Below are 24,274 nucleotides of genomic sequence, written 5' to 3' on the forward strand. Positions count from 1 at the left end.
CAGTAGTAGCAGTATGCAAATCAGGGAGCGATGGAAGCCTATTTAACTTGTATTTTTTATTTGGTAGCCTACATTAGTGATGGGTCCTTCGCGAACGAATGGCTCTTATTGAATAGATATTTTTGGTGAACTTCGGGAACCAAATCGCATCGAACGAAGAGCAGTCACAATGTGATGCATATTATATTGATATTTGTGTGTAAAGTCCACAGCCATTTATCGTATAATTCATTTTACAGACACGAAGATCACACCTTCTCTAGTGTATTTTGCTTTGTCGACATTCGGAAAGTTCACGGCCAAATTGGCTATTGTCATCAGACCTGGCATGACATTTTTTATCCGACATACTAGCATAAAAAGGTTGGATGGAAACCTGGTTAAAGATCACATAATCATGTGGTTGAAATTCCACCCCGAAAACAACAGTTTACATTGATTTATTTTCAAATCCAATGTATTTTCAACCGCAGGTAGCTTAGTGGTTAGAGCATTAGACTAGTAACTGAAAGGTTGCAAGATTGAATCCCCTAGCTGACAAGGTAAAAATATGAACAAGGCAGTTAACCCACTGTTCCTAGTCTGTCATTGTAAATGAGAATTTGCTCTTAACTGACTTGCCTAGTTACATAAATATTTTCAACTTCACATTATATTATACAAATTACATTGAAACAACATTTATTAAACTGGTTTGGGCTCTGGTTCTAACAGTTTAATGAAGAACTACACAAAGGATTATTCAAAGAACAGATAAAGGTTCTTCACAGCCCTAAAAAGGTTTCCCCTACAGGGACAAAATGAAGAATGTTTTTGTGGTACTAACTAGCACTTATTTTGAGTATATAGGTTTAGAGTTGAACTGGGATGTAGGCATGAAGCTCGGGTTAAGGTTGTGGTTAGGGTTGAACTGGGATGTGACATGAAGCTAAGGTTAGGGATGAACAAGGATGTGGAGCTGCTGCTGCTGGGCTGGGATACGAAGCGATAGGGTAAGGGTTGTGGTAAAAGACTAGGGTAGTCACACTGAATTTGAGTTATACAGACATTTCCTCCTTTTCTGCTATTGAGATATGTTCTAGCATTTGTTGTTTATCTGAAACCACTGAACTGGAGCATGTCACAGCACTCTGATACCGCAATCACACCAGTGGAGGCTTCTCAGAGGAGGAAGGGAAGGACCATCCTCCACAGTGAATTTCATACAAATAAAAATGGTAAAACAGTGAAAAACTATGCTAAATATATTCATGTCACCAAATAATTGATTAAAACACACTCTTTTGCAATGAAGGTCTACAGTAGCCTAAACAGCACTCTGTAGGGTAGCATGATGGTTTAGCCGGAGGACAGCTAGTTTCTGTCCTTCTCTGGGTACATCGACTTCAATACAAAACTTAAGAGGCGCTTGGTTCTCACCCCCTTCCATAGACACTGTAATTATGACAACTTTCGGAGGACGTCCTCCAACATATCAGAGCTCTTGCAGCATGAACTGACATGTTGTCCACCCAATCAAAGGAACAGAGAATGAATCTAGTACTGAAAGCATAAACTACAGCTGACTAGCACTGCAGTGCATAAAATGTGGTGAGTAGTTGACTCAAAGAGAAAGACAGTAGTTTAACAATTTTCAACATACAAGATAGAGAGATTTCGTTTTTTTTTTTTCACTTTCAGTTTCACTTACTTAGCTAGCAAATGCAGCTGGCTAGTTTAGTTACTCAAACATCTGGTTCAAACAGAGGTATGCTATGTTATCTAGTTGGCTATGACTATCCCGCACAACACTGGAACTCTTCCAAGTTCTCGTTAAGCTTTTGTTTTTATTATTGCCACCGGGGCCGCCGGTTAACTCACTGTTCCTAGGCCGTCATTGAAAATAAGAATTTGTTCTTAGCTGACTTGCCTACAAATAATTATTAATGGATTAGTTCTATTAGCTATGTGGACCAGGACGTTACTTTAGCTAATATGGGGACAACGATGTAGGCTGTGTGTAGCGGTTATGACACGGTTTAGCTTGGAAAGTTTTTTTTCGCATGGTCACATACAGCTGATGTGTTGTTCATTGAAGTCCACAAACGAAGGGAAAAGGTGAGAGGAGGAGAGTGCATAGAGGGTGAATGAATACAACATGGCGGCTGCCGATTTAGTTGAAAAACGTTTCTTAAACGAAAGCAAACGACACAGGGATAAAAAAAATACCTGAATTTATCCAATAGAAACTCTTGTTTGCAACTGTTGGGCTAATGATTACACCCTAGATAAGCTAGATGCACGCAAGAGTGTATTGAATGTGTAACTGTCTGTCATCTCAATTTGTTTCTCTCGACCTGTGTGCACCTACGTTGTAAACGTTCATTCATAGGCTAGGTTGCAGCAACCTCCTGATGGGTATAGTGAACATGTGAATATCATGTAGTAGCCTAATCCCATCGATGTTACATTGAACTGCGTGAATGGAATATGAATGATAGTCATCCAACATGCTGTAATATAAACAAGGCCATGCTCATGAACCAAAAAAATTGTCCTCCCTCATAAACGGCACTGACTGCCACTGGATCACACCTACAGTGTTAATTCGTTTTGGTACACCAGAAGTACCTACATTAATTTCTAAAGGAACCCTGTGTTTGCCTTCTTGCAGTGCGTTCTGTGTGGCACATACATTGGATTTATCTAATATGCATCAAACTGTGTGCGTAGGAGGCTTGACAGAAATGGTAGCAGAATGATTACGTTTTACACATCCAGATGATGCTACATCCCATTTTGCGCAAATACACCGTTGGTGTGATCGAGGCGTCAGATTGAGATTGATTCTGTGACGCTTGCCAAACAGAGCGCACTCAAAGTTAGGAGAAGCAAGCCACCTAGAAACCTTTTTAGGCATGACACTGCATGCTTACTGGTGATATTACTGCTCCTACTTTATCAGAAGTGGATTCAAGTTGAGGCTGACCATACAACTGTGTAATGTTTTTTTGGGAGAAAAAGTAACCTGATGGAGTTTATGGACGATGCAATCGTTTGTTCTCCTCGCTTCTCTGTGTGGCTGCGTCCTTTGCTCAGGTACATAACTACTGTTTCTCTTTTTTTAAATGTCAGTGTAGGTTTATTTATATTATTTATAACAGTGGCAATCCGGAGTAATAATTAATTTCTTAATTACTGTCTCGTTACCCCAAAATCTCTCAATTTAAAGTTTATAGTCTAGAATAAAATGAGATTTTTGAGAAGCCTTTTAGCCTACCCAACTAAATCCATGCGTTAAGCCTCTCTGCTAATATAATGTATACATTATGTTCTAAAATGATGCAAATATGAATGCAATCGCTTTAAATGTAGACTAAACATGCGCAATTACACACAATGACAGAAATTAATGATTGAACTTGTTTTACCTTTGGAGTCTGAGCCAACCTGTTATAATCATAATACCAGTATGTGAACATGATTAAAATGGCCATTCTGTCAATCTGTCATTGACAGACGCATGAATAATTTCTGCTTCAACACCCTTATAGTTAGACAGGTTAATATTTTTGTTTGAACTATGGCTAATGCAATAATAATGTTTGGCCACATTGCATTCATATTTTATAGTTAATGACCCGACAGACAGAGACAAAGTACAGTACCACGAATATAGGATGTAATCCGTTTTTGGGGGGTCAAATTAGTGATATAGCGATGTGTTTTACAAAGTGCTCCTATAATGCGTTTTATGTGTTGCAAGCAAATATCCATCAGATCATGCAGGCATAACATATCAATCAAGCCCAGATAGTCAGAGGAAGCACAACAGATCTATTCCAAACGTCTCTGTTGAACACTAGCTGGGTGACTACTGATTACAAATATGGAAGCAAGGTTGAGTGAGTCAAGGATTCTTCATACTAATGATTATCTCTGTATTGGCTGTTGGGATTTGGCATTTCACCACAAGTGACTGGATAGCCTTCACATTTAAAAGTGCATCTGAATATCTCCTTTTCCTGAGACAGTGGTCATAATAATAGTGTTAAAATGAGTAACAGTGTAGTTGAAAAAACAAGTGAATATAGCATTTTAAGCAGGTTTAAACCTCTGCTGTTTTACTGTCCAATCTGATTGAAAAGGGCACTGGACAATGGATTTATCAATGTATTAGAGGGAATAGAGGCATAAACAGAGGGATATGGCTCCCTCTTGTGGAGTTTCTGCACTGCATTATCTCCATGGAGGTTGCTTGGAAACACGTACTTCCACTCTCGTGCACTGTAACTAGAGATTTCCTTCCATGTATTTTAGGCATCACAATTAGTGTGTGTGCATGCGTTTCAGTCTGGCCTTATCAGATGCAGTGTTACCACTGTGAAGAGACTCTGTTGGACAATGACTGTTCAGCTCCAAAGTTCATTGTCAACTGCACAGCAAACATCCAGAATGCCTGTCAGAAGGAGGTGATTGTGGGTGAAAATGGTGAGCCTTGTTGACTTTTTCTGACCTCAAGTCTGAATTTATTCTAGTAGGTTAATAGTAAATAACTTTTGTTTTACAAGACCTAAAATGTGCACCCTTTGTGTAATTTTTGGCCAAGGCTTTGTCTTCTCTATCTTCCTCCAGGTGTGATTTACAGGAAGGCCTGTGCCTCCTTCTCCACCTGTCTGATTGTTTCAGCAGGGTATCAGTCTTTCTGTGTCCCAGGTCGGGTGGGCTCTGTCTGCATTAGCTGCTGTAACACCCCCCTCTGCAACGGACCCCGCCCCCCAAGGATCTCCCTGGCCCCCAGCCATCCCCCCACCAGACCCACTGCGCTCCTCCTCCTCATCACTGTTTCCATGGCAACACTGCCCTGATATGGACACTGGTATTAGCTAGATTGGACTGAATGTTCTCAGGTGTGGAGGTGCCTGGTGTTGGAGCAAACACTGTCCTGAGAGATGACTGGACAGGGATTCTGAAATCAAAGCAACAGAGCTGTCCGACACATACCGGTCCGTTGACGGGAGTGAGAAATTTAGGAAGTATATTAAATCTGACCCAAAAGTTCATAAAAATAGGTTGCATCCATAGTAAATTACACTTTAATCATTAGTGCAGATGGCACCGAATCAAATAACTAGTGTTTATATCCCAGAGATGACAGGGTACATTCAGTACTATACACAATGTTTACAGTTAGGACGACACACTTGGTGTACAAACAAATTAGGAACACTTTCTAATATTAAGTTACACTCCCTTTTGCCCTCAGAACAGCCTCAATTCATCAGGGCATGGACTCTACAAGGTGTCAAAGGCGTTCCACAGGGATGCTGGCCCATGTTGATGCCAAATGCTTCCCACAGTTGTCAAGTTACCATTTTTGATACACACACAGGAAACAGTTGCGCATGAAAAACCCAGTAGCATTGCAGTTCTTGGCAGAAACCGGTGTGCCTGGCACCTACCATACCTCGTTCAAAGGCACTTTTGTCTTTCCCGTTCACCCTCTTCGCAACCATTATTAAAACATGAACATAAGTGTCATTGACTTAATCAAACTTTATTTTAACAAATTTAAATTACATTAAATGTAGCAGAATTACAAAAGTAATTCCCATAAAAGCAAAACAAATTTCACAGTATAAGATATGCAGTTATTTCATTTTTGAAACAGTAAAATCCTCAGTTGAAAAGCAACAGGTGATTAGTTTGGTAAACTTGTATTGTTATTGGCACTTCTAAGAAAATAAAGCCTTGAGCTGCATAGCAGAGGATGTTTGACTGCCAGATTATCTGTTCAATGTCATTCAATTAAAAAAGTGTTTTTTTTTTTAAATGAAGGACTACGACCCATATCAGAAAAAGTACATTTCACGTCATCTAGATTACCAACATCAAGCAAGAGGTTGAAACATTTGTAATGGCTAATCCTTTAGCCAAGCTATTACTGGGTAGATGAGGACACGTTCTGACTGGTAACTGGATGCTATGCCATGTGATTCAGTGAGTTAATTGACTTTGGCAGTACTGCCATACCGTCTCAATTAATCCCGTAACCCCTGTCACAGGAGATTCTCTCAATAAAACCAAGTGCACCTTGAAAATAAATGTTGTTACCCCTGCACATAGGGAAGATTAGTGGGATTTCTTTCATGTCACCTAATTACATGAAACACAGATTCTCTACTGATCACCTCTATTTCAAGCACTGAATCTTTGTTAGTAGTGGAAAGAGAACAAGCTTGACAAAATTAATTATCAGGAAAATATATTACACTTCTCAATACAAGTCCATCCATAAAACATCACTTTCTTGACACCATAGCAGACGACACCACCAGCAATTACATTGAAAAATGTCATTTATGTTTCAACAGATGAGTCCGTGCAAGGTCTGAATATTTAACATCTAAGATGCAAAGCTGTCTGCTCTATCATTTGCATCTTATTAAAACAAACTGACAAGATCCCCTATTGGCACAAACTACAACAGAAAGACTGGTTAGAGCAGCCTCAGAGAGAATCAATGTCTTAAATTAAACCAGTAAATTACTCTGATCATTCAAGGGGAAATGTTACGAATGCATGATTTCAGTAAAAAAGAGATTGTACTGTAAAAGCACTAGTAATATTTGTAATTTGCTAATAAATGATACCCCATGTAAATGTCCACCTTACAAATGCATCATGTTCTTCATTTACTCATCGCAACAAAAAGCCTGTGATGTCATAATTGAGACTATAGTGTGTGGCTTATTTAAAATGGCAGAATTCCCAAATGGACAGATAATATTCACAGAATTAACAACCTCGCACAACTCCAAACTGATACGGTACTTTAATCAGTTGGTATATAAAAAGTGGCCATTTAAAAATTATTTGAGGCATTGATTTCCTGCTTAATCAGATGGAAGAGCAAAGAACAAATTGTCTCAAATCGTTACTTGACAATGCAAAAATAACTATCGAAATAAGTATGTTAGTTAACTACACCATCCCTACAAAATGAGAGTTAAAAAAAACAAAAAAGACACAGGGACGTCTAAAACCTTAACATCAACTTTTAAAAACGTCAAACCTTACGCCAAAGCCAAATTCCAAACCAATCGATTCCTAACAATTAAGACACTATCAAAGTACAAAATCAAACATGGTCTAAATAATTAGAATAATTAAGCAGTTATGTGAATGCACCAGAAGCACTCCTGAAGCAATTCCAAGTCACATATCTTTTATTTGCTTGCATTCCTCCACATTTACTTCTTCTCCTTCTTCTTGTTGTCCTGCTAAATAAAGAGAACACTTCACCTAACTGACATTAAACCATTATTAGCCTAGCAGTGCAAAGTGCAACATTTCTACAATATGCTGGTTTATCGCACATATTGTATTTAGAATGCTTTCTGGTCCTAGGTTCATGTTTTTCTATGGTTCAAAACATAGCAACGTGTATGAGAGATAGTGAAAGTGTATTATAGTCGGTATGCTATATAAATAGCAATACACTGTCAATATTGTACCTTCTCATGCATGGCCAGAATAACCATGAGCTTCCTGAAGATGGTCACAAAGTCCAAGAAGAGATCCACAGAGTGCCTTCAACCGGGTGAAAAGAGAAGTTATCATATATCTTACAAAACACTTCATAAGCTCATTGTAAAAGAGCCCCAATTACCAAGTGCATACCAATTGTATTGTGTTTTTCTGTGTGCAATCTTTTCTTCTCAACCTAAAGCGCAACCATAAACATGCTCCTTAATATTTTCTTGAGCGACCTGGAATTTCTCTTTGGGAGCACCAGTGCGCCTAGAAAAAAAACAACCAGATAATTGTTGTAATGATCAAGTTTCACTGTACTGTTGTTTCTGAGTGCCATAGAGAAAAAAAGCCAACAGATTCGTTAGCGAATATGGTTGCACCAATACTAGGCCACATCAAAACAGATTGTTTCTTGCCCAAACATTTTGAAAGATTCACTCAATTTGCCGAAGTATATCATGAGACATGAACGGATCAGGGATTCGGATTTCCTGCAACCTTCTGAAGATGCAATGCACAGGAATGTCCCTTCTGTGTGCGCGTGCGGTACCGTTCGTGTGCATGTCTACCACTTTGTGTAATCATTAGCATCGCTAACGGCAACTGCCTTCTGGTAGATGGAAAGGCTTTCTCAAAAACCTTCTCAATTAAATGTTAAGTAGCCTATGCCTACCTGACAGAAAGATATGCTTCCTTGCATCAATCCATTGGGCATTTGTTTTGCAAGCTCTGCGCGCGCACGCACGCTACAGAAACACTTTTAACCAAACAGTCTATTGCTATAGGTGCATGGTGTGCACTTGAATTAAAGGGTAACTACACTAAAACATGTAAATGTCTTAGAAAAGCAGTCTCCTGATGTGGTTTAAGTATTGTTTTGGACTTGAAACTGGGATGTTCTATTTAAAAAAAAAAGTGAACTAAACGGATGAAACAGAATTTGGGCAAAACAAAAATGGGAAATTATGTTAACAAAAATAAAGACATTTTATAGGGCCATAACTATGTAGAAATCTAATATTCCAAAAATAACTATTTTCAGTGACGGGTATTTACGTCAACATTTTAGCTTTTTATAAATTAACAAATCTATTTACAGGGTTACCTATTAGTTGCTATTGCACAACATGTGCTTAAAGTCAAAATCATTTTGCCCAATATAAGGCTATATCTCAACAACAACAAAAATGTTTATCCTTTTTTCTGATGCTCCAAAATGTTGTTGTGCTCCTAACTTTAGGAGTGGTACCAATGAAACATTTTAATTTACAGTCACAGGCTGACAGACTAAATTCCAGATGACAGTGGCAAAAAAATGTGTTTCAACATCTAACCACTCACCCTCATCACCAGGCCCAGAGAGAGTGTGTGTCCCTTACCAGATGTAGTCTTTGTCTCCCATCTCAGCCTTCTCAATGATGAGTTGAGTGTCAAACAGCACAAATCCACACATGATGACCAGACCGAGGTACATGTGAGCCTAGACACACACAGAGAGAGAAATGCTTGGTGAAAATGACAACCAGCGCAAGTCATACTGTAACTAATTGCTAAGTCCATGAAGAGTAGCATTGTGTAGCAATAATAATGGATCAAAACAAAGCAAACATAACAATATTGGGTTATTTTCCTCTTTACCGTAAACAACATGACAGACCCCAGGAACATGTTGAGGAAAGAGACCAGGAGCAGGATGGACAGTCCGGACATTAGAGTACCTGAAAGACAGAAATATTTTTGCGATAAATGAACAGAATAGAAAGTTGGAAACTTCTTTATTAAGGGTATCTGCATTTGGTAACATTTATTTAGTGAGCACAGTCTCACTAAATCCAGAGTGGTAAGTTTCAGTTCCTTAATAAAAAAGGAAAACTCCGGCACACTGGTAATGAGTACAATTTTTTCTCTATGCACCTGGTAGCACTTCAAGGTGTGCGAGTTTACTTTCTATAGTTTCAGTTCCTTTACATTACACAATATCTGGTAAGCAGCACAGAACACTTTGGTATTCATTAGGATCCCCTTCACTCTTCCTGGGGTCCACATGAAACAATACAGAACATTATTAGTCAAGGACCGCAATACATACATAAAAAAAAAGCATCACACACAGCCTACATATCAGTACATACACACAATATCTAGGTCTAATACATAAGTGCAAATTACAAAACAAGATATATAAAATGACCATCTCTTCACAGTCCCCTTTGTGCAGTAAGGTGTTCTTTTATCTGTTTTTTAAAATCTGTTCTTATTGCTAGCTTGGGCTCCCGAGTGGAGCAGCAGTCTAAGCCACTGCGTCTCAGTGCTAGAGGAGTCATTACAGACACCCTGTTTCGAATCCAGGCTTTATCACAACCGGCCGTGATCGGGAGTCCCATAGGGCGGCACTCAATTGGCCCAGCGTCATCCGGGTTTGGCCGGGGTAGGTAGTCATAGCAAGTAAGAATTTGTTCTTAACTGACTTAGCTAGTTAAATAAAGGTTACATTTTTTTTTAAATACCTGCAGTGGCAGAGTTCCATGTAGTTAACTTCTTAGGGCTGCAATCCCGTGAACGGGATCGTTATGACAACAACCAGTGAAAGTGCAGGGCACCAAATTCAAAACAGAAATCTAATCATTAAAATTCCTCATCCCACCACGGTGTCTGATTTCAAATAGGCTTTACAGCGAAAGCACCAAAAATGATTGTTAGGTCAGCAAAAACTCAGAAAAATTCAGCCATTTTTCCAGCCAAAGAGAGGAGTCACAAAAAGCAAAGAGAGAAAATGAATCCCTAACCTTTGATGATCTTCATCAGATGACACTCATAGGACTTCATGTTACACAATACATGTATGTTTTGTTTGATAAAGTTCATATTTATATAAATAAATCTCAGTATACATTGGCGCGTTACGTTCACTAGTTCCAAAAACATCCAGTGATATTTCAGAGAGCCACATAATTTTACAGAAATACTCATTATAAATGTCGATAAATACAATTGTTAGACATGGAAATATAGATATACCTCTCCTTAACGCTTTTTTCTTAAAAATTCTAAAAGCATTGTTGGTTAAGGGCTTGTAAGTAAGCATTTCACTGTAAGGTTTACTACACCTGTTGTATTTGTCGCATGTGGCAAATAAATTTGATTTGATTTTGTTAAGGATGTTAATTATTTTACTGTGGCAGCCAATGTGTATACTGTTGAGTCGTCGGCGTGCATAGACACACAGGCTTTATTCAAGGTCAGTTTTTCCCCAAAAGTTTGCTAAGCACTTGTAACAGGCTGATTGGTCGGCTGTTTAAATCATTAAAGTGGTGGGTGCTCTGCTATTCTTGGGTAGCGAAATGACCTTTGCTTCCATGTCTGAGGGCACACACACACCGTCTTCTAGGCTTACATTTAAGATGTGACAAACAGGAGTCACAATGCATTCCAACACCAACCTCAGCAATTTACCATACAGGTTGTTGGTACCAGGTGGTTTATACTTATTTATAGATAGCAAAGAATATGTCACCACTTCCACACCCACTTCGTGGAACTCAAAACTACAGTGCTAGTCTTTCATTATTTGGTCCGTTATGCATGAATAAGAAAGTTCAGCACTTTACCTCCAAGGAAGAGGTAGCTCCTGCGCTGGGCGTAGAGGGCACTCAGCGTGAAGCACAAAAAGATGATTGAGGTCCCCAGGAAAGCTGTCACAATGATGCTGGTTGTAGAAGCAGAGAGATGTGAGGCTCATTCAGTCACCTCAGGAGGAAACCCCCATTGAAAGAAACTAGCACATTATTATTATTTAACTATACACATTATTACTGTCATCTTACCTTGGGTTAATAGAGATGACGTAATCCATGGTTGGGCCCAAACCAACACCTGAAATGAAGAGGAAAACATCAGCTCATGGCTACTTCAATAGTTAAAAATACATAGGCTGCATTCCAATTCTCTACCTTTCTTTGTAAGTGTGTACTCGTACCCTCCCCTCATGGGAATATGGGGGAAAACATAGAATTAGAATGACATGAACCTTCTTATGATGGAATAAAAGGTCAGCCATTGTGATAAGATTATTTTACACAATGAGTTTGAAGAATGATTTTTAATGTTTGTTCACTAGCTAGCCATCCACTTAAATAATTTGAAAAATATTTATGAAATTAACTGCCAATATAAAAACATTCCATTCAAACAATAGTCAATCTACAGCCACATACTGGCTGAAATCAGTGATATTGTATCATATAATAGCACTCACAGCTTTCGAAGAAAACAAAAAATGGAGACATGTCTGTTTACATATTTAGAGGATATTTATACAGAATTTCTAAAACATGAATAAGCTGTATTTATAATTATGAAAATATTTTTAGGTTGACAATTCTATTATACGTTTCCTGATATCACATGCCTCACTTAAATTTTCCTGCTCAAGTCAAATTAGGATTATGCCTCTAACTAATGGGAGTCATGTGACAGAAATATGCAGAAATATGGCTGCTTTTTCAGAAGCATTTCAGTTGATTTAACACAGCTAACCTGTAACAGTATTTAGTAACTTACGATAACACGCCACGCTTTACGAGCTAAATCAAAGAAGACATCTCCTGACAACAAAGTGCTAGCTACCATGTTAGATGAAGCTATTGTAAACCAACAAGAGTTCATCGCCTCAGAGTTTAGTGGAGTACAAAAAAAGTTGGATTTTATTCAGGATTACGTTTCCAAGTGCATTACTGATGTTAGAAGAAAAAAAAAAAAGGAAAAAATAAAAAATAATAAAATAAAAAACTTTGAGCTGAGTGCAAAGCTGGACAATAGACTTGACAAATGTAAGGAGAAGTCGATTCAGGGCCAAACCAGAATTGGACGATGGAGGAGAAAATGGCTTGCTATGAGGGCATGCAACAGAAAAATGTGAGAATAGGGCCAGAATGAACTCTTTCATCAAGAGAACTTTCAGAGTGGTTTCCAGAGCTGACTGGTACCGAACTGGAAGTTATGAGAGCTCTTTGCATAGGCAGGCACATTGGCAACTCAGCCGGATCCCAAACCTTGATTTTCTTGGTGCGCAGATTCACTGACCGACACTGCATTCTGAAGGCGGTTAGGAAGAACGCTCCCACTCTGGCCGGGCAGACTACAGTAACTTCACCAATGCAACTACACCATGCATCTGGCCTTTAAGACAAGGGACTGGTCTCAGAAAAGCAGATTCCAAGCATTTCTGCTGTCACACTCAAACATGGCGCAGAAATGATAACTTTCCAATCCAAAGGAGGATGATTCTCTCAATTTGCGGGGCGCGGTTGACGAGAATTAGCAATGTTAGGTTCTAATTTTCAGAGTAAATAACTCACGGACACTAGGAAGAATTCAACTTGGTTAAGCTTCTCTATGGGTCGATACAGCTGTAATTCAGACACAGACATGGCTTCCCCCGTGGTAGTATTCACACCCCACTTTGGGTGGGAGTCTCCTAATCGCTAAACATTGCATCATTATTGCTAAGCAGGGAGCTAAGTGATATGAGCCTTCAACGGTTTCTCCCCTTATCAGTACTTCCACTGATAATGGGAGAACATGCAATCGTGTTCCCTGCACTCAGCCCCTCCCAAGCTTCATTATGGCACCCCTCAGGTCTCTTCTGTAACTAATGTTCCTAAACTTCTGAGTATAACAATGTTCAAAGTTTCCCCCAGAATCCAACAGTGGGTATTGCTGTGCCGCTGGATAGTTTACATGATGGCCAGCATTCAGACTTGTTCTCTGGCGCATCCTTTTTATCCACTCCAAACTTGGTGCAAAACCACGCCCACGGGTAACCTAGTAACATTCAATTATTTACCTACTGCATGACCATTCCGGCTGCTTTTTGTTATTGTCTGTGTTCCTTTAAAAATAAATACAAGGTTGATAACAAAAAAAGGATTATGCCTCGACTGCCATTCATTCCAATTAGACTGGTTTGGATTTCTCCATGACCAATATAAGATGCGGTAAAAGAATCAACGGAACAGATGTTCCATTGACCAGATTGGCCCACATTTAACAAATCTGATGTAACAAAAGGGATATTTGTCATCCGTCAAGTTTTATGTATTGTAACAGGCCCACAATGTGGTTGCTAAAGTCCAATTGATACATTTGTCTGTTTTTGTTGTAAAACATGTAGAAGTTGTCCCTTTTCAGGTTTATAAGAAGCGACTGCTAAATGCTAACTCCCGTTCATACAAGCACTATACTCCTGATTATTAATACACATTTAAACAATAGCCTAAAATGTAACCTAATTTTGCTAGGGGGCAATGGGGTGACTCAGGATCTTTCCACCAAGAGTTTCCATGGCAATTCCATTGTTGTGGTCAAGTTCGATTGACCTCTTTACCGCATTTATGGCTGCCAATTTCACCCCATTCTGGAAGTGAGGGTTTATGAAATAGTCCCTTTTGTAATTTAATAGGATCTCTATGGTGAAAACTCCCTCCAGCCATGTTTGCACCAATCCAATGCTTTTAAATGCATGAAGGTGATTGAATGAGTGCACACACTGTGTAGGCCCTTTTCTGACAGAGCTATAGGGCAGATGAGATTACCTGTGAAGAAGGCAAAACCAGAGAGGATGGCCAGTCTCTTCTTCTCAGTCAGAGGGCTGTGGGGAGTCATAGCCAGCCAAGCCATCATGGCCAGGGAGCCCAGCATGGTCAACATCCCACCCTAATGGACACAAAACACACAGCAACAGTTATAATGTAATAACATCAATGGCAATTGTCATTCACCAGTTAAATGAAAAACCTTCAAAGCATTACCAATCATATGTTATGTGGCCACCTTTTGTGAAAAAGTTCTACAGCTGCACCATCAACAGCATCCCGACTGGTTGCATCACCGCTTGGTACGGCAACTGCTCAGCATCTGACCTCAAGGCATTACAAAGGGTAGTGAGTACAGCCCAGTACATCACTGGGGCCAAGCTTCCTGCCATCCAGGACCTCTACACCAGGTGGTCAGAGGAAGGCCCTAATTTTTTTTGTTTTTTAAGGGTCAAAAGACTCTAGCCTCCAAAGTCAAAAACTGTTCTCTCTACAGCCGCACGGCAAGCAGTACCGGAGTGCCAAGTCTAGGTCCAAAAGGCTCCTTAACAGCTTCTACCCCCAAGCCAAAATACTGCTAAACAGTCAAACAAATGGCTACCCTGACTATTTGCATTGACCCCCTTTTTTTAACATTGCTGCATAGTCACTTTACTCCTATGCATCACCACATTGACCCCCCCCGTACATATTACCTCGACTAACCTGTACCCCCCGCACAGACTCGGTACCATTACCCTCGTTATTGTTATTTTATTGTATTTTTTGCTTTAGCAAATTTGCATTGTCGGTTAAGGGCTTGCATGTCAGCATTTCACGCTAATGAAATATATTATATTCAACGCATGTGACAAAACATTTTGATTTACTCTGGACCAGGCCAAAATCACCGGGTCTCGAAAGAGGAAGCAGCGATGAAAGCGAGGCAGGTGAGCCGGCACCCTGAAGAAACTACCTTGGCAAGCAAATAGACAGCCATTGCCCTCTGTTCTATTAACAAACATGCAATCACTGGAGAACAAACTGGATGAGCTCCGTTCGAGACTATCCAATCAATGGGACCTGAAACTGTAATATCCTGTTTATCAGAGTCACGGCTCAACGAGGACATGGATATACAATAGAGGTCGACCGATTATGATTATGACTATGACCAAAAAAAAGCCGATGCCGATTACTTGGCCGATTTTTTTAAAAATGTCTTTGTAATAATGACAAATACAACAATACTGAATGAACACTTATTTTAACTTAATATAATACTTAAATAAAATCAATTTAGCCTCAAATAAATAATGAAACATGTTCAATTTGGTTTAAATAATGAAAAAACAAAGTGTTGGAGAAGTAAAAGTGCAATATGTGCCATGTAAGAAAGCTAATGTTTCAGTTCCTTGCTCAGAACATGAGAACATATGAAACCCGGAGTCTTCAATATTCCCAGGTAAGAAGTTTTAAGTTGTAGTTATTATAGGACTATTTCTCTCTATACCATTTGTATTTCATATACCTTTGACTATTGGATGTTCTTATAGGCACTTTAGTATTGCCAATGTAACAGTATAGCTTCCGTCTCGCTCCTCCCTGGGCTCGAACTAGGAACACAACAACCACCCTCGAAGCAGAGTTACCCATGCAGAGCAAGGGGAACAAACACTCCAAGTCTCAGAGCAAGTGACGTTTGAAACGCTATTAGCGCGCACCCCGCTAACTAGCTAGCCATTTCACATCGGTTACACCAGCCTCATCTAGGGAGTTGATAGGCTTGAAGTCATAAACAGCGCAATGCTTGGCGCACAAGGAAGAGCTGCTGGCAAAACGCACAAAAGTGCTGTTTGAATGAATGCTTACGAGCCTGCTGCTGCCTACCACCGCTCAGTCAGATTATATGCAACGCAGGACATGCTAGATAAACTAGTAATATCATCAACCATGTGTAATTAACTAGTGATTATGATTCATTGTTTTTTATAAGATAAGTTTAATGCTAGCTAGGCAACTTACCTTGGCTTCTTACTGCATTCGCGTAACAGGCAGTCTCCTCGTGGAGTGCAACGAAAAGGCAGGTGGTTATAGCATTGGACTAGTTAACTGTAAGGGTGAATCCCCCGAGCTGACAAGGTGAAAATCTGTCGTTCTGCCCCTGAACGAGGCAGTTAACCCACCGTTCCTAGGCCGTCATTGAAAATAAGAATGTGTTCTTAACTTATTTGCCTAGTTAGTTAAAGATAAAATAAAAGGTGTTTTAAAAATTATATTTATTTATCAAATCGGTGTTTAAAAACAGTTTTCCGATTGTTATGAAAACTTGATATCAGCCCTAATTAAAAATAATTTACTTTTTTAAATTAATTTTTTTATCAGCCATTCCGATTTTTTTTAAATCGGTTGACCTCTAATATACAGTACCAGTCAAAAAAGTTTGGACACCTACTCATTCAAGCGTTTCTTCATCTTGACTATTATCGACATTGTATAATAATAATGAAGACATCAAAACGATGAAATAACACATATGGAATCATGTAGTAACCCCCCAAAAAGGGTTAAATCAAAATATTTGAAATTCTTCAAAGTAGCCAACCTTTGCCTTAATGCCAGGAGTGTGCAAAGCGGTCATCCTCTCAACCGGCTTTATGGAGGTAGTCACCTGGAATGCATTTCAATTAACAGGTGTGCCTTGTTAAAATTTTGTTTGTGTTTGAGCCAATCAGTTGGGTTGTGAAAAGGAAGGTGTATAGAAGATAGCCCGATTTGGTCAAATACAAGTCCATAGTATGGCAAGAACAGCTCAAATAAGCAAAGAGAAACAACAGCCCATCATTTCTTTAAGACATGAAGGTCAATCAATGCGAAAAATGTCCAGCACAGGATATGAAGACCCAAGACCCGCTGCTGCAAAGCATAAGTTCATTGGAGTTACCAGCCTCAGAAATTGCAGCCAAAATAAATGGTTTAGAGTTCAAGTAAGAGACACCTCAACAACTGTTCACAGGAGACTGCATGAATCAGGACTTCATGGTTGAATTGCTGCAAAGAAACCACTACTAAAAAAGACACCAATATGAAGAAGACACTTGGCTTGGGCCAAGAAACACAAGCAATGGATATTAGACCGGTGGAAATCTGTCCTTTGGTCTGATGAGTCCAAATTTGAGATTTTTGGATCCAAACGCTGTCTTTGTGAGATGCAGAGTAGGTGAACAGATGACCTCCGCATAGGTAGTTCACAACACCTCCATGCTTCACTGTGGAATGGTGCTTTGCTGGTGACACTGATTTATTTGTATGGCTTGGGTAGCATGGCTACCACAGCATTCTGCAGCTATACACCATCCCATCTGGTTTACACTTAGTGGGACTATCATTTGTTTTTCAACAGGACAATGACCCAACACACCTCCAGGCTGTGTAAGGGCTGTTTTACCAAAGAGTGTGATGGAGTGCTGCATTAGATGACCTGGACTCCACAATCACCCAACCTCAACTCAATTGATATGGTTTGGGATGAGTTGGACCACAGGGTGAAGGAAAAGCAGCCAACAAGTGCTCAGCATATGTGGGAACTCCTTCAAGATTGTTGGAAAAGCATTCCAGGTTGAAGCTGGTTGAAAGAATGCCAAGAGTGTGCAAAGCTGTCATCCAGGAAACAGGTGGCTACTATGAAGAATCTCAAATATACAATTATATTTTGATTTGTTTAACACTTTTGGTTACTACGATTCCATGTGTGTTAGTTCATAGTTTTGACGTCTTCACTTATTATTCTACAATGTAGACAAGTCAAAATAAAGAAACCCTTCATTATAGTCAAGGGGAGTTAAGCTTAGAGTCTCCCCCCCCCATTCATTCGCATTTATTTTAATCGCTTCATTGTGTGAATCGTTTGCCTCTGATTGTTAATGTTTATCAATTTATTTCATACATAACCAGTAGTACCTTTATTTAACTAGGCAAGTCAGTTAAGAACAAATTCTTATTTTTCAATGACGGCCTAGGAACAGTGGGTTAACTGCCTGTTCAGTGGCAGAACGACAGATACAGGTACAGACAGGTACAACCTTGTCAGCTTGGGGGTTTGAACTTGCAACCTTCTGGTTACTAGTCCAACGCTCTAACCACTAGGCTATGCTGCATTTAACCTTAATTTCTAATCTCTGTGTTTGTTTGGTGACAGTAATTTCTGTTAATGCATTAAATAGGTTATTACTAGTTGTTTCTCATTGTCAGAGTGGACAAGATGTTTGTAGAGCTCACAACCTATGCTACACTTGTGAGAAACAAGTTTTAGTTGCTTTCATTCCATTTGAGTATTTTGGGAGCGTTCCTGTCTATGTTGCGTAAAGACGTGTACCCGATTACACAGAAAGAACTAGGCCTAGCCTACTTTGCCTGCGAGCAAATGTATAAATGTGTCCATTTGGGGATGTCTGACAGCATTTCTGATTGTCTTAAAACTCACCACCACTAAAGAGTTGTGGAGCTTGAAAGTATCTCTTCACCTCAAACAAGTAAACAAAGCCTGTTTTTACATCCATTGAGAAATAAACTATTGCCAAATGTAGGCTATTTGAAAAATTAACCAATGAATCTACATTTTGATAACTGAGCATGTTGTGAAAGGGAAATATGTCATGCTCTGATCCAGTGGTGCGGGAAGCTCTGAGGGTCCAGAATAGTTGATACAATGTTGCAAGTTTGCTAGGGGGAGCTGCAGGACATACAATGTTTCAAGTTCGTTGCAGAGAGATGAATGTGATTGAAGAACAATCCTTTGTAGGATATTTATTTATTTATTTATAGTTTCTTCTTAATTGTTGGCTTTATATAGCCTATTTTTTTTTACCTAGTTGGCAATAGAATAAAAATAATACTGTTCCACGAAAATGTGAATATGAAAATTAGAACTGGGATGCAGAGTGGTAGAAATGGTCAGAAATTGTAAATTGCCCATTACCGGCAACTTCGGGAGCATAACGGCAGAATCGGCATAGGCCAGCAGGAGGAAGCAGATGGGGAACAGGTTCTGGTCATCTTGACCCCTGGCTCCCTCGTGTCATTTGTGTGTCTTAATTATTTCATCAAACAGTGCACTTAAAGCGTCAGATTTTATTAAAACACCTAGGGTGTGTCTATTGTAAAATATCTAATGAGCACATGGATCTCGGTCAACCAAGATGTTTTGGGGGGGGGGGGTGACACCCCTAGACTGAACACCTCCCTCTGCAACTGGATCCTGGACTTCCTGACGGGCTGCCCCCAGGCAGTGAGGAAAAGCAACACCACATCCGCCATGCTTACCATCAACATGGGGCCACTCAGGGGGTGTGTGCGAATGCCGCATTCAAAACAACTGGGAGCTCAGAAATCTCCAACAATGTGTGTTTAAAACTGGGACATTAAAATAATAATCAAATATATATTTTATCATTAAGTTCGCTGACGACATGATGGTAGGACTGATCACCGACTACGCTGACTATAGGGAGAACGGAGGCCTGGCAGTGTGGTGCCAGGACAAACTCTCCCTCAACTTCACGAAGACAAAAAGGAGCCGATCGTGGACGACAGGAAATGGGGGGGCGTGCTCGCCCGTCCCATCTACATCGATGGGGCTGTAGTGGAACGGGTCAAGAGCTTCGTGTTCCTCTGTGTCCACATCACTAAGGAATTAACATGGTCCACAAACACCCACACAATTGTTTAGAGGGCATAATAGTGCCTCTTCCCCCTCAGCGGGCTGAAAAGATTTGGCATGGGCTTTCAGATCCTCAAAAAGTTATACAGCTGCACCACCAACTAGAGGGTTGTGAGTAGAGGTCTTTCTGGATCCGCACGTACCCAAGACCCGATCCAGGAACTAAATGCGTCCGGATCCAGAATTCTAAATAATGTCACGGGTCTGAGTCAGATCTGATTGTTATGGTCTTGAGCATGTGCAATTGTAACTGACTTGGCTGGAAGGACTAGTACAAATCTGAACATGACTGCTGCAGTAGGGAAACATTTTATCATTTAGGCTGCTGCTCTTCCTTTTCACGAGTAGAGCGTTGCACATGTAGCTTGCTATTGGCCAGTCATAAGTCATCAAAGAAGCAATAGGCTACAATCATAGAGCCTACTCCGTGTGGCAAAAGTTTTTTGGACTTGTGAAGACCTCTAACGGTGAGTACAGCCAAGTACACCACTGGAGCCTTGCTCCCTGCCACCCAGGACCTCTTTTCCTGGCAGTGTCAGAGAAAGGCCTCTAAAAATTGTCAACTCCAGACTCCAGCCAACCAAGCCATACACTTCTTTGCTACCGCAAGGCAAGCGGTTCCCTTGCACTTAGTCTGGAACCAACAGATCCTGAACAGACAGTTTCTACCCCAAAAGGCTAAGAGAGAACATTCCTTATGGAGAATTCCAAACAGTCTGCAGAATTTGCGATCAGTAAACAGACCAGTGTCAAATCCGCTGAATTGGGAGTCTCGCTTCGTGAATCAAGGTTACAGCAGTCAGGTTCTGTAAGAAGCAGGGACAAGGAGTGGACATCTTGACAGAGAAGACTTTTTGTAGAGGGGAGCTCCTTGTGATGCACCAGAGTGTACTTTGTTCTAAAATGTAGCACTGAAGCAGAGAACATTAAAAAAACAAAAATAATTGTAGAATCATTAAAGTGATACGCTACTACAAAGTCTTCCCAGAGGCACCAGAAGCTTTAAGAGAGCTCTTACCCTGAATAACAAATTAGTCCACAACTACCTTCGCAGCAGGTAGCCTAGTGGTTAAGAGTGTTGAGCCTTTAGGTTACTGGCCCAAGGGCCACATTGAGTTTTTGAAACCAAGTGAAGGGCCACATACTATATGCGTGACAAAACATGTGAAGCCTTTATTCATTTCCACACCAACATGCAACTACTAGTGTACTGTAGGTGTACATATGCAGAACAATTCTACCCTTGTACCATCTCTACCCTTGTTTTATGAACAAATTTCTAAATATTGATATAATTTATAACGTCACAGACAGTCAAAACACACACAGATCCTGCATCTCTACCCTTGTAAAGTACAAACTTAGTCACAATATGCAAACTTAAAAACAGATATTATAAACAACTGGAGACATGCAAAATGTAACAGCAGGTGTAAAAAAAACTACTCTAAAATTTGACTGAAACATATGGTAAGAGCATCAGTTTCATTTGGAAGGGTCTGTTTTTGAAAGCAGATAAAGGAACATTTCTCATTTCAATTGCGAGCCATATTTACAGTTATCCAATCACCTCAGGCCAAATCTGACTGAATAAGTGTTCGTTGTCAGATGTATTGGGACCTGTATCCAAGTGCATTGCTGGATCACTCACTACATAACCATCGACATGAAAAATAATCCTTGCCTACCCCAGTAACGCTTATTCAAGTCAATGTGAACAATGAGTCTGGTCACCTCTCTTGGCAAGGGCAAAGTGTGGTGTCATCTTTGATGTAGAGATTCTCAGAAGAGATGACAAGTGGTCATTTTTTGTGATGGGATTTGTTGTAATTCATGACTGAGAACGTTTGCTCACACACACACACACACACACACACACAAAACAAGCATCCTTTGGACGTGCTTTTTAATGTTTAGAAACTGTGTTTCATTCAGTGAGTCATAGAACTGGTGTATTGTTGCCGTTTTGTACTTCTCCTTCAAAGCACTGTCCCATTGGATGTTGTTGAGCTCCAATTGTGCGTCGGGTGGTGCTTTCTCAGTGTCGAAAGACAGGGGGCATACAAGCTCCAGCTCACTCTCAGTGTAGTCTGAGAAGCGGCGGGAAAACTCAGCATGCAGGTCGATCAAAGTGTTACTGTATGTCTGGGTGAGGCACTGCTGACAGTGTCAGAAGACGAGCGAGAGACCAGCTGCTCATTTGTCTTGAGAACAACATAAGTTTGGCCTTGAATACTTCCACATTGGAATACAGTTCATGCACAAATCACAATTTCCCTGCAGTTTCACATTTAGATTGTCCAGATGCAGCAACATGTGCACAACGAAAGCAAAGTCGCCCAGCCAGTCTGTCAACTCAGAGAAGTCATCAGCTTTACCAACCGTATCAAGGAACATACCTACATCACCTCAGTTCCCACACACAGCTAAATACTTTCCCCAGGCTTAGCCAGCACACATTTGAATGATACAACAAGTCCTGGTGCTGTCTCTGTCATTGAGCAGCTGAACGAACTGACCATGGTTAAGCCCCCTTACCCGTTTAAAGTTGACAAGTTTTACACCCACTTTGACAACATTTTCCAGCTTTAACTTTTTTTACAGATCTTCCTGATGAAAAGTACAGTGAAGAAATATAAGAAATATAAATTCCTCCGAGTTAGTAAAAGAAGAAAGCCCTATGTCTTGGCCTACTAAAAAGATTACAATGTTTTTACAAGTTAGATTTGGTGATCCATCCGTTGTTGCATTTGTCAGTTTGCTCCACGGTAGATTAATTTTTCCAAGTGGGCAGACTCCCTGTCATATAAATCAGAGCCCCTGGTTGTTCCCATCATCGAGTCCAACGCAAGAAGTTCTCATTTATTCCTCTGACAAAAATGTAAAGTTGAGCAGTGTCTCTGATGTCAGTACTCTCATCCAGTGCTACAGAAAAAAAAATGAAAGCCATCTGCTTCTTTCTTCAATTCGGAGATTAGCTCTTCACCTATCACTTCCATGCGCCTGGTGATTGTCTCGAATTGGCTTTTACTCTCAGGACAAAGTACACCAGCAGTCTCCACCATACAGTCTTTCATAAACTCCCCTTCAGCAAAAGGCTTGCTATGCTTGGGATTTTATGTGACACTGTGTAGCTTGCCTTAGTTACAGTCTTGAGTAGAGCACCGTTTAGTAAACGTATTTTGTTGGGCTTTTAAGTTTGTGGCAAGTTGAGGCCTTCCTTCCTTCCTTCCTTTTCCTGAGAGGACAGGTGGCTAGCGTAGTTAGCATGCTTGCTTGAAAAATACAATTGAGATTATATTTCTTAAAAATAGCAACACCAACTTGGCATATCAGACATAAGTATTTTGCTGTCCATTCTTCTTTAAAAACACACGACTTTCAGAGTCCACTTCTCATTTTCCCAGCACTCATTTTTCACATCAAAAGTCGTCAAGCAATGAAGTGGCTATGATGATTGAGCGCATTCTGAATTCTGACTGCAGGACCAAATACAGAGCACCCTGCCAGGCTACAACACCATCTATTGGAGGTTGTTTGGATATCATGGAATGAGTCATTTTAGGCCAAAAATTGGAACTCAAATATAATCTTTCTTTTTTTAAAATTTTATATGTCTCGCGGGGCCTCCCAAGTGGCGCAGTGGTCTAAGGCACTGCATCACAGTGCTAGCTATGCCTCTAGAGATACTGCATGCACACTGACACGGTCGCCAGGTGTGCGGTGTTCCCTCAGACACAATGGTGCGGCTGGCTTCCGGGTTAAGCGGGCATTGTGTCAAGAAGCAGTGCTGCTTGGCTGGGTCGTGTTTCGGAGGACACGCGGTTCTCGACCGTCGGCTCTCCCGAGTCCGTACGGGAGTAACAGCAAAGGGACAAGACTAACTGCCAATTACATACAACAAAATTGGGGAGAAAAAGGGGTAAAGAAAACATAATTATAATAATGTCTCGCAGGTTGGATTGAAGTGCCCGGCGGGCGGGATACGGCCCGTACTTCGCCCCACCATGGCTTAAAGGGACACACGTATGCCACACAGGTAGGCAACAAAGACTACCCCATAGATTGTAACTTCCATCAATGTAATTGTCTGCGTCATTTCCAATCTACCCTCTAATTTTTATAATAATAAAATAAATAGACACCATGGCAAGGGGCTACAAGTACTTACACTTACTCCCTACAAGCTATGGGTATTGATCATTTTCAGGCCTAAATTAGAAGGGGACTGCTAACCCAAAGGGAAAGTTTGGGGATTTACAAACTACAGCCCACTAAGTACCCTGGTTTAAAAGAAAAACATGGATTTTTCACAATTCCTGTAGGGACTTAGTGGTCCCTTTGCTGTCATCTAGTGGACATCATGCCCTATGCTATGTTTGGACTGCGTTGGTCCATGTTAGCCATCATCTAGTGTACTATAAATGTATGGCTCTCCCATTCTCAATTTCTCCCACTCAAGGACAGA

At 40.3% G+C, this 24,274-nt stretch overlaps 2 protein-coding genes across 3 annotated transcripts in view; one reads left to right on the forward strand and one right to left on the reverse strand.

Annotated features, from left to right (window-relative positions):
- Nucleotides 1-2,017: 2,017 nt before the first annotated feature.
- Nucleotides 2,018-5,348, forward strand: LOC112216179 (ly6/PLAUR domain-containing protein 1-like). Its single transcript, XM_024375980.2, has 3 exons — nt 2,018-3,078; nt 4,333-4,470; nt 4,615-5,348. The coding sequence occupies exons 1-3, from the start codon at nt 3,027-3,029 to the stop codon at nt 4,845-4,847; spliced, it is 423 nt and encodes a 140-aa protein (XP_024231748.1). The 5' UTR covers nt 2,018-3,026; the 3' UTR covers nt 4,848-5,348.
- Nucleotides 5,349-5,515: 167 nt separating this feature from the next.
- LOC112216170 (probable Bax inhibitor 1) overlaps nt 5,516-24,274 on the reverse strand; it is a 30,889-nt gene continuing 12,130 nt past the window's right edge. Inside the window, exons 4-10 of one of the 2 annotated variants that reach the window (XM_024375969.2) lie at nt 14,109-14,229; nt 11,340-11,388; nt 11,124-11,221; nt 9,154-9,233; nt 8,895-8,995; nt 7,497-7,572; nt 5,516-7,259 (exon numbers count right to left, since the gene is read on the reverse strand). In XM_024375969.2, the coding sequence (XP_024231737.1) occupies nt 7,233-7,259; nt 7,497-7,572; nt 8,895-8,995; nt 9,154-9,233; nt 11,124-11,221; nt 11,340-11,388; nt 14,109-14,229 (552 nt within the window). In that variant the 3' untranslated portion in view covers nt 5,516-7,232. Of the gene's footprint in view, nt 7,263-7,496; nt 7,573-8,894; nt 8,996-9,153; nt 9,234-11,123; nt 11,222-11,339; nt 11,389-14,108; nt 14,230-24,274 lie in introns of both variants that reach the window. The other variant, XM_024375959.2, reaches the window with a different exon arrangement.

Source organism: Oncorhynchus tshawytscha, linkage group LG02 (genome assembly GCF_018296145.1).
Source record: "Oncorhynchus tshawytscha isolate Ot180627B linkage group LG02, Otsh_v2.0, whole genome shotgun sequence".
Lineage (NCBI taxonomy): Eukaryota > Metazoa > Chordata > Actinopteri > Salmoniformes > Salmonidae > Oncorhynchus > Oncorhynchus tshawytscha.